Genomic DNA, 12,749 nt, shown 5'->3' with positions numbered 1-12,749 from the left:
GTTTATAGATACATTGTGCCTAATTTTTACTGATTGACTCTCCAGATTGATTTAGGAATCCAGATTAATTCAAAATTACGGGCTTCTCATCGCTCTGTGTTAATCATATGGTTGTGTTTTAATGCAGGGAAATAGTGTAGTGCATTCTGTGTGAGTGTTCAGAGTTCACTTTTTAATACGCATACCTTGCTTCTCAGCTGGAATAGACCTTGGTGCCGGCGTTGATGATCCTTCCTCTTTGCCTCAACCAAGTGTCAATCAGAGTTCACGACCGTTAAGTGAAGAGCAGCTCGATGGCATCCTCAGCCCTGAACTAGACAAAATGGTCACAGATGGTAAAATATTTGCCCTACATCTAGGCTTTCTAAAAGACATGAGTAAATATGATTTTCAAAGATTTCTGCATGCTTATTTACAATTTAACTTCTCTTCTGATAATTTTATGTCAAATGCTGTTTTGTATCAGTATATTGAAATGATGGTTGTTAATATTTCCACCTCTTTATTTTATCCTAGGAGCAATTCTTGGGAAGTTATATAAAATACCAGGTATTTGTGTTTTGATTTTTAGTTTATAAGAATGGAATTCCCTGTGCTTTGGCTCTGTAGCCCTTTAATCGTATTGTCATTGGAACTGTGTCTCCTAGAGCTTGGAGGAAAGGATGTGGAGGACTTGTTTACCGCTGTGCTCAGTCCTGCAGCCACGCAGCCAGCTTCCGTACCACAGCCTCCGGCGCCTCCACTGCTGCCCGCGCACGCTCAGGGTATGTCGCCTCTTGAAAAGTGTTGTAAGCATGGCTCTGCGGTGTGTGTCCCTCAGGAACCACGCACACAGACTGATGGCAGAAAGCCCTCTTTGTGCCGATGGAAGAGTACCAATCTCTGAGTTTCCCTCAGTTACACACCTACCTCCCTGACATCCTCTGGAAATCGGCGATTCTCTTCATGGCCAGAATTCTTCTGCTCACTTGATCTGTGGTGCCACTATTAACAGTGCCTGCCTTCTTCCCGTTCCCCAGTCCTAGTCCCAGCTCACTTTTACTCAGTCCTTCCTGCAAAGATGTTTGGAGAACTGCTCCCCCCTCACCTGGCTGCCTTAGACTCATCCATCTGGTCTCAGTTTCACTGTCATTTCCTCAGTGGTTAGCAAATCACCACCTCCACACCTCCCCCATGCTTTTCATTGGTAGCATGTGGTGCAGATGTAAATGACTGTTTGGGTAATTATGGTTTTCCCTTTAGATTGTGAGCTCCTTGAAGGCTTGGGTCACATCTGTCTTCACCACTGTATACCTTGCCACAGAGTATGTCCTTAGTACATACTTTCAGAGTAAATCAGTGGCCTTTCTACCACTGTCGACTATGAAATTCCTAATTCTGTGGAAATTTGCCTATTTTGTTTAATCCACTTTCTTCTGCCTATTTGTAACTACTTGCAGAACAAGTTTAAGGCTTTCCTTTCTCCCTCTGCCTGGACAGCTAAAATCTGATAGGCTAGAAGTAAAATTTGTGGGAGTAGGTAGGTAAGGTGGTAGTGTTGCCAGTCTGGGAATCTCCTATAGAAGGGAGATGGTGGTATGTATTCTTGATGATTTGAATAATGGGTCATTTCTCTATATCCTGTTGTCACTGCTTCATGATTATATACTGAATTGAATAATTTGTAATGATACTTTTATAAGCTCATACACTGTTTTTGTGTAAGTGCTGAAATGTACAAATAATTTAATGTTATCTTGACTACCAATTTTGTGTATACATGAAAAATTCTATAATGCACATAATTGAAATATTTTAGTTTCTACCAGTTTAGCCTCTAAACATAAATTTACCTTGATTTTTGCTAGACTAAACATGTGATTTACATTTGGATAAAACAGACATCATAAGTGCTTCTTGCCTTAATTGTTCCCATATGCTGTCTTAATGATTAAGAACTCTTCAATATTTCTCTTCTCAACATATAAAAAAACTATCTCCATGTTTTCTGAAACTAAAAGTATGTATTTCAGAAATCAAATCATTTAAAGATGTATTCCTTTATAAAAGGTTTTATGATCATTGTTTAAATCATTTCACTGTGCTGTCTCATTTTTAATAAGGTTTTGAAGGTTGGGGGCAGTTGATTTATTTTTTTTTACCCAAAATGTGTTTATTGGGATGGTTTCCCATTCATCTTGATTCCGGCAGCTTTTAGTGCTGCTTCCGTCTGGAGGAGCATCCTTCTGTAAGCCTTGCTCTTCCTCCTGTAGGCTGGCAGAGGACAGTAGAGCAGCCAACACACAAAACTACTGTTTGTGCATGGCTAGAGACGGTGGTGATTTTATAGCATCCTGGGCATTTCACATCCATGAAATAGGAACTGGGGCTCTGCACCAGGCGCTTCTTCTTGTGTTTCCTCTTCTCTTCTGGAGAGGGATGAAGGAGATCCTTTGCGAGAGGCATGTTCTTGTGGGGAGGTCATCACCGTCGGAAAGGTGGGGTTGATCTTTTTTTTTGCGTAGGAGTCGCTAAGATTTCAGCATTCATGTTTGAAAGAATAATAATTTAAGGATAAAGCATGATCAGGTCACATGCAGGGAGACCACACAGATATTCAAGAATGGCAACTCTAACATTTTCCAGGGCAAAGGAAGAGAGGTAAGTGGTCAGTGTTTAAGAAGGCAGAACAAAAAGTACGCGTGGGACTGAATTGTGTCTACACAGCTAGGCATTGGCAGTTGGCCTTTTTTTCTCCAGGTTTCTGAGAGGCACTGGAGACCTCACACCAGTGAAATGAGCTGATGAGTTACACATTTTGGCAGAGTAGCTCTGATGTCAGTATTGGGAATGGATTTGACACAAGAAGAGTTGTACTAATGAGTTTATTGCAGTTGGGACTGAGTTAGAATTTGGGCTCCATTTAAATATATCTGCAGTGCTAATTGAAAGGAGGAAATGGATTTGAGAGACAGTGATGTTAGAATAAGTAGGATAGTGCTACCAAATGGATGTAAGATGTGAGAAAAAAAGAAGTAAATTGAACTAGACTATATATAAGCCAGGCTTGCCTAGAGGATAACCAGTCATGCTGTAAACTGGAAACATGGAACAAAGAAACGTGCACGCACGCGTGTGTGCATGTGTGTGTGTTGTAGGGGGAACAAAGAAGCGCAAGCGCGCGCGCGTGTGTGTGTGTGTGTGTGTGTGTGTTGTAGGGGGAGGGTAGTGGAGATGTAATGAATTTAGTTCTGGCCATTTTTAGTTAGAAATGGGACATACACATTGTTCTGACTTACAGGCAGTTGCAGTTGTTCAAGGCTATAGATGAAAATTTAGGAATTGTCTGTTTAGTGGTTGGAAGGGTGAGGTTTCTTAAGAATATACTGCCAGTAGAGTACAGAATCTTGAAGAACTCTTTTTAATTAAATAATGAGTTACATGCTTAAGTCAACTGATTTATATTATACACTCCTTTCCCCTTTTGAAGCATTAGGTGGAAGTGAAAAAAGCTGAGAGATGGAGACACTGAGTGAGAGGTATAGGATCTTCGCAGTGGCGGTCATCAGGCTGTAGGGTCGGGTGGGGTGAAAGGCACTGTTTCACTGGATGGTGAGATTGCTGTGATCCTCAGTGGAACAACTTAGTAGGAGCGATGAGGAGAAGGGCAGAGTGTGATGTGTTGACACTTTTACAGAAGGTCAGAAAGCGGAGAAGGGAAATTTCAAGAAGATTGAGACAGTAACTTGAAATCACTTTAGGTGAAAGTTCCATGAAGTGACTTTGCAATTCTTACCATGGTTTATGCCTTGAAAAAGATACTAGTGTGACCAGGTATGGTAGACTTGAGAGAATGGGAAAAAGACCACCTCCTAGTTAAAATAATAACAAAGGGAAAATGCTTTGCATCTATTTATGTGTACTTAAGTTATTTAATTTCTCTGGGTCTTTTTGCATAAATGGAGCTACATGTAATAACCCATTTCATGGCCTGGTTGTGAGGACCAAAGAGTTAATTAACACATGTAAAGGTTTTGGAACAGTGCCAGGCATATACTAAATTGCTAATGAGTAATAGCTATTGTTATTATGTAAGGTTTCAGTATAGTCGTATTGCACGTACAGTAGTCAGTGCTGATAGCTCCAGGATAGATCACATTCTCACTACCAGGAAGGGAGCTTTTCTTTATCCTAACTACATGAAAGGCATTTAATATTTTTCAATAAAATATCATATTCCTTAGTGAAACCTACTTTTCTTTAAAGTTAAAAAATAGAAGTAGCATTCTACTTGGAATAAGTGGAGAAATCTTGCTTCTTAATCCGATCCTTGGAGTGAACTTAAGTGTCCTGAGACACTTGTTGTGGAGTCCAGATCCAGTGGGCCCAGCTCTGCCGTTCTGCAGGAGAAGCCCTAACCTGGAAGTCCGATGGTTCCAGGACCACCGTCCTTGAGACAAAGCCTGAAAAGCTGCGGGCAGTCAGCCCCAGTGTCCTCAGACGAGCTTGAGGGTCGTAACAGAGGGTCTGGTTTGGCTGAAAGGACATTATGTAGTGTAGAACATTATGTGGGCAGGACACTTCGTTATTTTTTCTAATAGCTTGGCAAGTGGTTGGGTTAGGAGTTCTGTGTCACTATACCAGGTGTGCCCAGTATTAACCAACTTTGTAACTGATTTTCATTTGTATAATTAACTGGTGATATGGATCTCCTAGTGTTGTTCTGAGTGTTACGACGTAAGTAGAGGCCGTATATTTATTATGTCTTTAAATTGAAAGGGTTTTCTCCCCACCTTCCAGTTTTATTGAGATACAGTTGATATCTCAGCACTGCATAGTTTATATGATATATACAGCACTGCATAGTTTAGAGTGTACAGCATAGTGATTTGACATACGTCGTGAAATGATTACCACTGTAAGTTTATGGAAGGGGTTTTTGAAGGTACACCAAAAAAAGGTGGGTGTTTTGTTTGTTTGTTTTTTTGCTGGAAAACTGCTTGGTTAAGGACAGTTGGCTTATTTCCAAATAGTTTAGGAAAATAGATGATCGCAATAGGGGTTGGAGTTATATGCTTGTGGAGAGTTTGGAGAAACACAAGGTGGTCTTATTATGGTTTGCCTAATGTCTATTTAGAAAGAAGATGTGAAGGTACTGGATTGAGAATTAAAATACATTTGGGGGCTGAAACTGCAAGTAATGAAAATTAGGTCAAAAACAGAAATTATTTATTTTTACAGTAGTCATCCAATTTATAATGGTAGATGAAATATTGCTTGTTGTTCCAAACTAATTTAGAGAAAGTGTCAATTTGAGAGTAATAGGTGTTTTTTTCATGTAAGAGACATCTGTTTGTAAATTTTGAGTGAAGAAGAATGTTTGATACAACTCACTAGCATTTGTTGAGATTGATTCTTTTTTTATTTATTTTTATTTTTTTATTTTTTTGCGGTACGTGGGCCTCTCACTGCTGTGGCCTCTCCCGTTGCGGAGCACAGGCTCCAGACACGGAGGCTCAGCAACCATGGCTTATGGGCCCAGCCGCTCCGCGGCATGTGGGATCTTCCCAGATCGGGGCACGAACTCGTGTCCTCTGCATCGGCAGGCGGACTCCCAAACACTGTGCCACCAGAGAAGCCCTGATTCTTTTTTTAGAGCTCGTATGTACTGCATACTTACTGCATAGCAGGCACTGTGCTGAAAACTGCACATACAGTATGCCAGTTACATTATAGAATACCTTCATTTTATAGAAACAGTGATTGATTCTGCTTATAACAAGTAGCAGAATTAAGATTCAAGATCAGGGCCGTCAGACTCCAAAACACGTGCTACTTCCATTATACCATAATGAAGTAAACAGAATTATAGAGTCCATATTTCAAAATTTTATAACCTAGTCACTCTTTAAGCGATATTTTACAGTATAATATTGGGGGGAAAATCATACTTTAAAGCAGCGTTACGAATTTTTATTTAAAAATATTTCCGCCGCTTTTAAATTATTTTTTAATAATATGCAAAAATTGCTGCTTTCTTCTTTTAAGATGTTTTTTCACGGATGCCACTCGTGAATGGCCTTATCGGACCCAGTCCTCATCTCGCACATAATTCTTTGCCTCCTGGAAGTGGACTGGCAACCTTCCCTGCTGTAGCACAGCCCCCCTACACTGATGCCAGGTATCTAAAAGCCTCCACGTTCTACGGAAACGTAAATCTTTTTTGTTATATGAATGGTTATTGATCTGAGTGATCGTGCACAGTGTTAGTGTGTTGCACTCATTGTGATCTTTGCGAAAAATCATCAAACATTTTAGCTATTTTGTAATAATAGGTTTAATGAAATTGTACTTGACCATAGTACTTAGAAGGTTATTTTATGTTTATGAAGTAAAGTTGTTTATTATTTGCCAGGGATAAAAATCCAGCATTTAATCCAATGGCAAGTGACCCTAATGGCTCTTGGACATCATCAGCTCCCACTATGGAAGGAGAAAATGATACAATGTCAAATGCCCAGAGAAGTACACTCAAGTGGGAGAAAGAGGAGGCCCTGGGTGAAATGGCAACAGTAGCACCAGTTCTCTACACAAATATTAATTTCCCCAACCTAAAGGAAGAATTCCCAGGTAAGTCACGGATATATCACTGCTTACATGTGACCAGCTTTCCCACACGTCACAGGCTTTTTTTGTTCTTGTCTCACTATAACAGAGAGCCTGTGTATCACCATTAATTTTTATCTAGTGTGACTCTGCACAATGTGAAGATTCCCTAGATATCTAGAAACATCTTGCATTTTCTTAGTCCTAAGCCCTGTACCGATTTGCATATTTCCCAGAAGTTAATTTCAATTAATGAAGTGATTCCAGCTCCTAGCAGTCTTTTTAAATACATGGAAGTCAGTGTTGTGTTATATGTGTAATTGTACAAGAAAATTCCTAGAATAAAAAGCTTATCATTTAATCAGAAGTATTAAGTTAGGCTAAATCAGACTCCATTCTAAGTATTGTTCACATTGAAACTAACTCAGAATTATTTCCCCTTCTTCCCAACTGTCTAGCCCATTTGAAAAAAGCAGATGGTACAGTGGTACCATTTTTGAAAATTCTCATTAGCAAGAGGATGAAACATTTGGATTAATGTCACTTACAGAATATTTGTAAGCAAATGCTCATTTAGTATCTTGAGTTCATGTTGCAAGACAAACTAGGATCTGAAAAGGTCACTTAAGCTTTGTCTTGCAATAGTTTCCCAGCTGTCATATAGCTCTTTTAAATTACTAGAGGAGTACTTAAAAGTGGATTTTTTATGGATGACCCCTGTCTTTTTTGGTTTGGCCACCTTGTAGTACTTTATTTATTATTCATAGAAATAAATGCTACCTTATCTAACAAGAAAAGTCAGTGGTTTAATGCAGGGCTGTCTGTTAAAGCAGTATACACATTCTTCAAGGGTTTTTGTGTGTGTGTGTGTGTTTTTTAACCACACTTTTATTTGCTGCTTAGAGATGAGTATATCTGGTTCTATTAAGTCACTTAGTGTCAGTGTAAAAATTGTCCTTAGATTGGAGCTGTAGGTTTCCTTTATTTTAAAGTAATTTTCTTTAATAGATGTACTGTGTGATTCTAGAACCTCATGAAATACCATGTTAAGGCTGTTGGTCTGCAGCTGATTTCCATTTCCACTGGCTATTTCAAAGCTTTCTGTTTATAAATATGGACAAAAGCAGTTCTACATTTATTGCTAACTGTTGATCTCACCCACATTTCATTTTGTGTACTGTCCTGACACTGAGTTTCATAGAAGTGGCTTGAAATCATTGCTTTTCCGTATCTTTGTCATGCACAAGTGCTGATGAGATGCTTATTTTTAATAATGATTACTTCCTTTTGGTCAACTTGATAGAATTCTCTTGAGTACAGATGTTTTCCAAAACGTTTAGCTTTGGTCCTGGTAGCATCTTACATGGTTGAGGGAATTTATTATGTTTGGCTTAACTTTATCTTGGCTGCTTAGAACTTTGATTTAAAAACTTGCCAGCTCCACAGGTGAGATTATTAATGAGGCAGCACTCCATTCAGAAATATGTTTGGTCTGCTGTGTGCCAGGAACTTTATACCATACAAAGAACTAAATACAGGACTATCATTTATGAAAATGTGGGCAGAATCAGTTTAACTGTTAGCAGTTTATCAACCTTTTGATTAAGACGCATCATTACCGTGGTTCTGTGAATGTGTCTACTGTGTTCTTTTGTTGCAGACTGGACTACTAGAGTGAAGCAAATTGCCAAGCTGTGGAGAAAAGCAAGCTCACAGGAAAGAGCACCATACGTGGTATTTAAAAAAACTCACATGTATCATGCCTTCAGACACAATACGTGAATCTTATTATTATCGTCTTAGGTTCATAAAAAGATTTCCCATTCCAAAAAACATATGTTAAATACTTGTACAACTAATAAACAGCTTTGTTTTATAGTGTTTTCCTAACTCATGATGTCTTAATATAGAGGGTGACATGTTCATAAGCTGGTTAATAGAACCAGTATGTTGAAGATTGAAATCACTTATCCTAGGAGCGTGTTTAACTCATTTCACTTTTAAATTGTTTTATCTCTTCGAAAGAGTACTACATTTTGCAGCCACATTAATGTGCCTCAGTTTCTTCCACAATAAGCTCTTTTTGTATTAGGTTTAGTAGAGAATTTTGAAAGAGGTATACCTGGACACCTTTAAGGAGCTTTTGAAACATGGACTTGGCCAGGAATTATTAGAGTATTTTATAAGATTCACAGTTCAGATGGTGACTTATTTTCTCCCAAAGAGCCAAATTAAGATTGTCAACTGGATCCAAATCCTTGCTTTCATTTGAAAGCATATTATATCTGCATTACCGTTTTGAAAAATACATGTACTTATTTTCTACCTTGATCTTCAGCAGACGTACTGTCAGTGATAATGACTGCTTGGATCAAGCAAAAAATTTTGGTGGGGGGATGTGTTGATGATGCTTTGCTTTGTTTTACCTTGACTGGCAGAGGTAATGGCAGGATATTTTTAATATTTCTCAATGATTTTTCTTTTTTTAACGTTAAGCTTCAGGTTCCAGATTTTAGATTTGGAGGATTGATTTGGTATTTTCCTTTTCTCTAAATTGAGAGAGATATTAATCGTTCCATTTTTGAAGAGTCTGTTACAAAAATTAGGATTGAAAATATTAGATTACACCTGGGTTCTCTAGCCTGGTTTAAATAGAGAGATGGAAATATGTCTTCAGTTGAAACATGCCTTATAAAAGGGAAAAGTGGGGTAGTGTCCAGATCTTTTCACACAAGAGGCTGTAAGTTCTCAAGATTAGTATTTCAACTGTTTACAACTATTTAACCCAACTTTTTCTTGCTTTTGTATGATAAAATTTGCCATAGTTTTATTTAATTTTAACATATACTGGGAGATAATTTTCTTCTCCTTTTTTCAAAGCAAAAAGCCAGAGATAACAGAGCTGCTTTACGCATTAATAAAGTACAGATGTCAAATGATTCCATGAAAAGGCAGCAGCAGCAAGATAGCATCGATCCCAGCTCTCGTATTGATTCAGATCTTTTTAAAGATCCACTAAAGCAAAGAGAATCGGAACATGAACAGGAATGGAAATTCAGACAGGTGTGTGTTTCTGTTTCTTTAAGAATTGGCTTTTTAGGACTTCCCTAGTGGTGCAGTGGTTAAGAATCCGCCTGCTAATGCAGGGGACATGGATTCGAGCCCTGGTCCAGGAAGATTCCACATACCATGGAGCAACTAAGCCCATGCGCCACAACTACTGAGACTGCGCTCTAGGGCCCGCGAGCCACAAGTACTGAGCCCGCCTGCCTAGAGCCCGTGCTCCACAACAAGAGAAGCCACCGCAATGAGAAGCCCGCGCACTGCAATGAAGAGTAGCCCCCGCTCGCCGCAACCAGAGAAAGCCCACCCAGCAACGAAGACCCAACACGGCCAAAAATAAAAAGATAAATTAATTAATTTAAAAGAATTTGCTTTTTAAAGTTGAATTTTTGCTTTTTGAGAAAAGAACTGTTTATGATATAGTTTCAGCTATAGTTCTTACTACAATATAAAAATTTGATTTAAAATAGACTTTCCTTTCTCAGTAAAATATATTTAAGTTGATTTGGGGAAGTTTTAGTAAATATTATAAACGATATGCTGCCGTAGACATTCGGTATACTGTGATGAATAATAGTCTCTCCTCTTGAGGAATTTACAATAGGGGAGCAATCTGGAAACTGACGACATCAAACGAATAAATTTTCTGTTGCTGTTCCCCCCTGCCCCGTGACAGCTATATTCTTCCTTAGCCGTATGATTGTTTTTTCTTTCCTATTCCAACAGCAAATGCGGCAGAAAAGTAAGCAGCAGGCTAAGATTGAAGCCACCCAGAAGCTGGAGCAGGTGAAGAACGAGCAGCAACAGCAGCAGCAGCAGCAGCAACAGCAGCAGCAGCAGCAGCAGCAGCAGCAGCAGCAGCAGCAGCAGCTGGGCCCTCAGCCTCTTCTGGGGCAGTCTGGCTCGGACACGCCGAGTGGCGGCATCCAGAGCCCCCTGACCCCGCAGCCTGGCAACGGAAGTACGTCTCCTGCACAGCCCTTCCATAAAGACCTGTTTGCAAAGCAGCTGCCCGGCACCCCCACTTCCGCGCCATCAGATGACGTGTTTGTAAAACCGCAAGCTCCACCCCCTCCTCCGGCGCCGTCCCGGATCTCCATCCCAGAGAGTCTGTCACAGGCTCAGGCTTCTCAGCCGCCTTCCCCACAGATGTTTTCCCCTGGATCTTCTAACTCCCGGCCGCCATCTCCAGCGGATCCTTATGCGAAAATGGTTGGTACCCCAAGACCACCTGCTGGGGGCCATGGTTTTTCCAGAAGAAATTCTGCACTGGTGGAAAACTGTGCACCTTTACCGTCCGTATCTAGGCCCACTCAGATGAGCGAGACAACAGCAAGTAGGCCATCCCCAGTCAGAGATTTATGTTCTTCCTCCACAGCAAGTAGTGACCCCTATGCAAAGCCTCCAGACACACCTAGGCCTGTGATGACAGATCCATTTCCCAAACCCTTAGGCCTGCCCCGGTCTCCTGTAGTTTCGGAACAAACTGCAAAAGGTCCTCTAGCGTCTGGAACCAATGACCACTTTACTAAACCATCTCCTAGGGCAGATGCGTTTCAAAGACAACGGATACCTGATCCATATGCTCGACCCCTGTTAACACCTGCACCTCTTGATAGTGGTCCCGGACCTTTTAAAGCTCCAATGCAGCCGCCCCCATCCTCCCAGGACCCTTATGGGTCAGTGTCACAGGCACCGAGGCGATTGTCTGTTGACCCTTATGAAAGGCCTGCTTTGACACCACGACCTGTAGATAACTTCTCTCATAACCAGTCAAGTGATCCATATAGCCAGCCTCCCGTCACCCCACATCCAGCAATGAATGAATCCTTTGCTCATCCTTCAAGGGCTTTTCCCCAGCCTGGAACCATATCAAGGCCAACATCTCAGGACCCATATTCCCAACCTCCAGGAACTCCACGTCCTATTGGAGATTCCTATTCCCAGCCCCCAGGAACTTCTCGCTCCAATCCAGACCCCTATTCTCAACCTCCTGGAACTCCCCGGCCCACCACCATCGGCCCGTATAGTCAGCAGCCACCAGCCCCAAGGCCGTCTGCACAAGCAGACTTATTTGTTACATCTGCAGCTAATCAGAGACGTTCTGACCCACGTGCTCACCCTCCTGGAACACCGAGACCTGGAATTTCTGTTCCTTACTCTCAACCACCAGCAATACCGAGGCCAAGGATTTCAGAGGGTTTTACTAGGTCCTCAATGACAAGACCAGTCCTCATGCCAAATCAGGATCCTTTCCTGCAGGCAGCACAAAATCGAGGAGCAGCCTTACCTGGCCCTTTGGTAAGGCCACCTGATGCGTGTTCCCAAACACCCAGGCCACCTGGACCTGGTCTTTCAGACACTTTTAGCCGTGTCTCCCCATCTGCCCCTCGTGACCCCTATGATCAGACTCCCATGACTCCGAGATCTCAGTCTGACTCTTTCGGAACAAGTCAGGTTGCCCATGACGTCGCTGATCAGCCACGGCCTAGATCAGAGGGGAGCTTCAGTGCACCTTCCAGCTCACCCATGAATTCTCAAGGCCAGCAGTTCTCCGGTGTGTCCCAGCTTCCCGGACCTGTACCGACCTCAGGAGTCACCGATACACAGAGCACTGCAAACATGTCTCAAGCAGATACAGAGAAATTGAGACAGGTAAACAGGTTGAATGTTCTCAGATGTTTTAAATGTATTATTTGAGAGTGCTGTTCATCTTATCAAATTGAGTAATTTATGTACAGCTGTTCAAGTCAATCTTTTCTGTAGAATTGGTCATACTGCGAAGAAGAAAAATGAAATTGGTAAAATCAACACTGATGAATTGGGCTTATTCTTTTATCTAATTTCGGTTTTCATGAGTTGGTAGGGGAATTCTTAAATATGAAAGGTTCAGTTTTGTGATAGTTGTATGGCAAGGAAAAGGACCCAAATCATCACTTTATTTTTTATAACCGATTGAATATTTAAGTGTAGCTAGTGTTTTATCATACTTTGAAATATTACGGTATTTTAAACATTACCATAGTCAAGTATCCGAAGCATTGAGACTTAAAAAGCTATTACTTTTTAAAAAGTCCCGGTCATTTTTTGTTTCTTTCCGT

General features: G+C 40.9%; 2 protein-coding genes across 11 annotated transcripts in view; one reads left to right on the top strand and one right to left on the bottom strand.

Annotated features, from left to right (window-relative positions):
* The window catches only part of KMT2C (lysine methyltransferase 2C), a 293,955-nt gene that overhangs the window by 234,144 nt on the left and 47,062 nt on the right, over positions 1 to 12,749 (top strand). For all 10 annotated transcript variants that reach the window (XM_082846696.1, XM_082846698.1, XM_082846705.1 and 7 more), the window contains 8 exons: positions 198 to 335; positions 517 to 549; positions 648 to 764; positions 6,028 to 6,160; positions 6,395 to 6,609; positions 8,246 to 8,319; positions 9,466 to 9,648; positions 10,375 to 12,303. In XM_082846696.1, the coding sequence (XP_082702822.1) occupies positions 198 to 335; positions 517 to 549; positions 648 to 764; positions 6,028 to 6,160; positions 6,395 to 6,609; positions 8,246 to 8,319; positions 9,466 to 9,648; positions 10,375 to 12,303 (2,822 nt within the window). The remainder of the gene's footprint in view (positions 1 to 197; positions 336 to 516; positions 550 to 647; positions 765 to 6,027; positions 6,161 to 6,394; positions 6,610 to 8,245; positions 8,320 to 9,465; positions 9,649 to 10,374; positions 12,304 to 12,749) is intronic.
* LOC309966033 (small ribosomal subunit protein eS27-like) lies at positions 2,121 to 2,935 on the bottom strand. Its single transcript, XM_082845934.1, has one exon. The coding sequence runs from the start codon at positions 2,443 to 2,445 to the stop codon at positions 2,194 to 2,196; it is 252 nt and encodes an 83-aa protein (XP_082702060.1). The 5' UTR covers positions 2,446 to 2,935; the 3' UTR covers positions 2,121 to 2,193.

Source organism: Leucopleurus acutus (assembly GCF_964270905.1).
Source record: "Leucopleurus acutus genome assembly, chromosome: 9".
NCBI classification, from domain to species: Eukaryota; Metazoa; Chordata; class Mammalia; order Artiodactyla; family Delphinidae; genus Leucopleurus; species Leucopleurus acutus.
The sequence above is the reverse complement of the archived record's forward strand: the minus strand, read 5'-3'. Positions and strand labels throughout refer to the sequence as shown.

Coding starts and splice junctions, on each gene's coding strand:
- LOC309966033 (XM_082845934.1), bottom strand. CDS start 2,445: ATGCCTCTCGCAAAGGATCTCCTTCATCCCTCTCCAGAAGAGAAGAGG.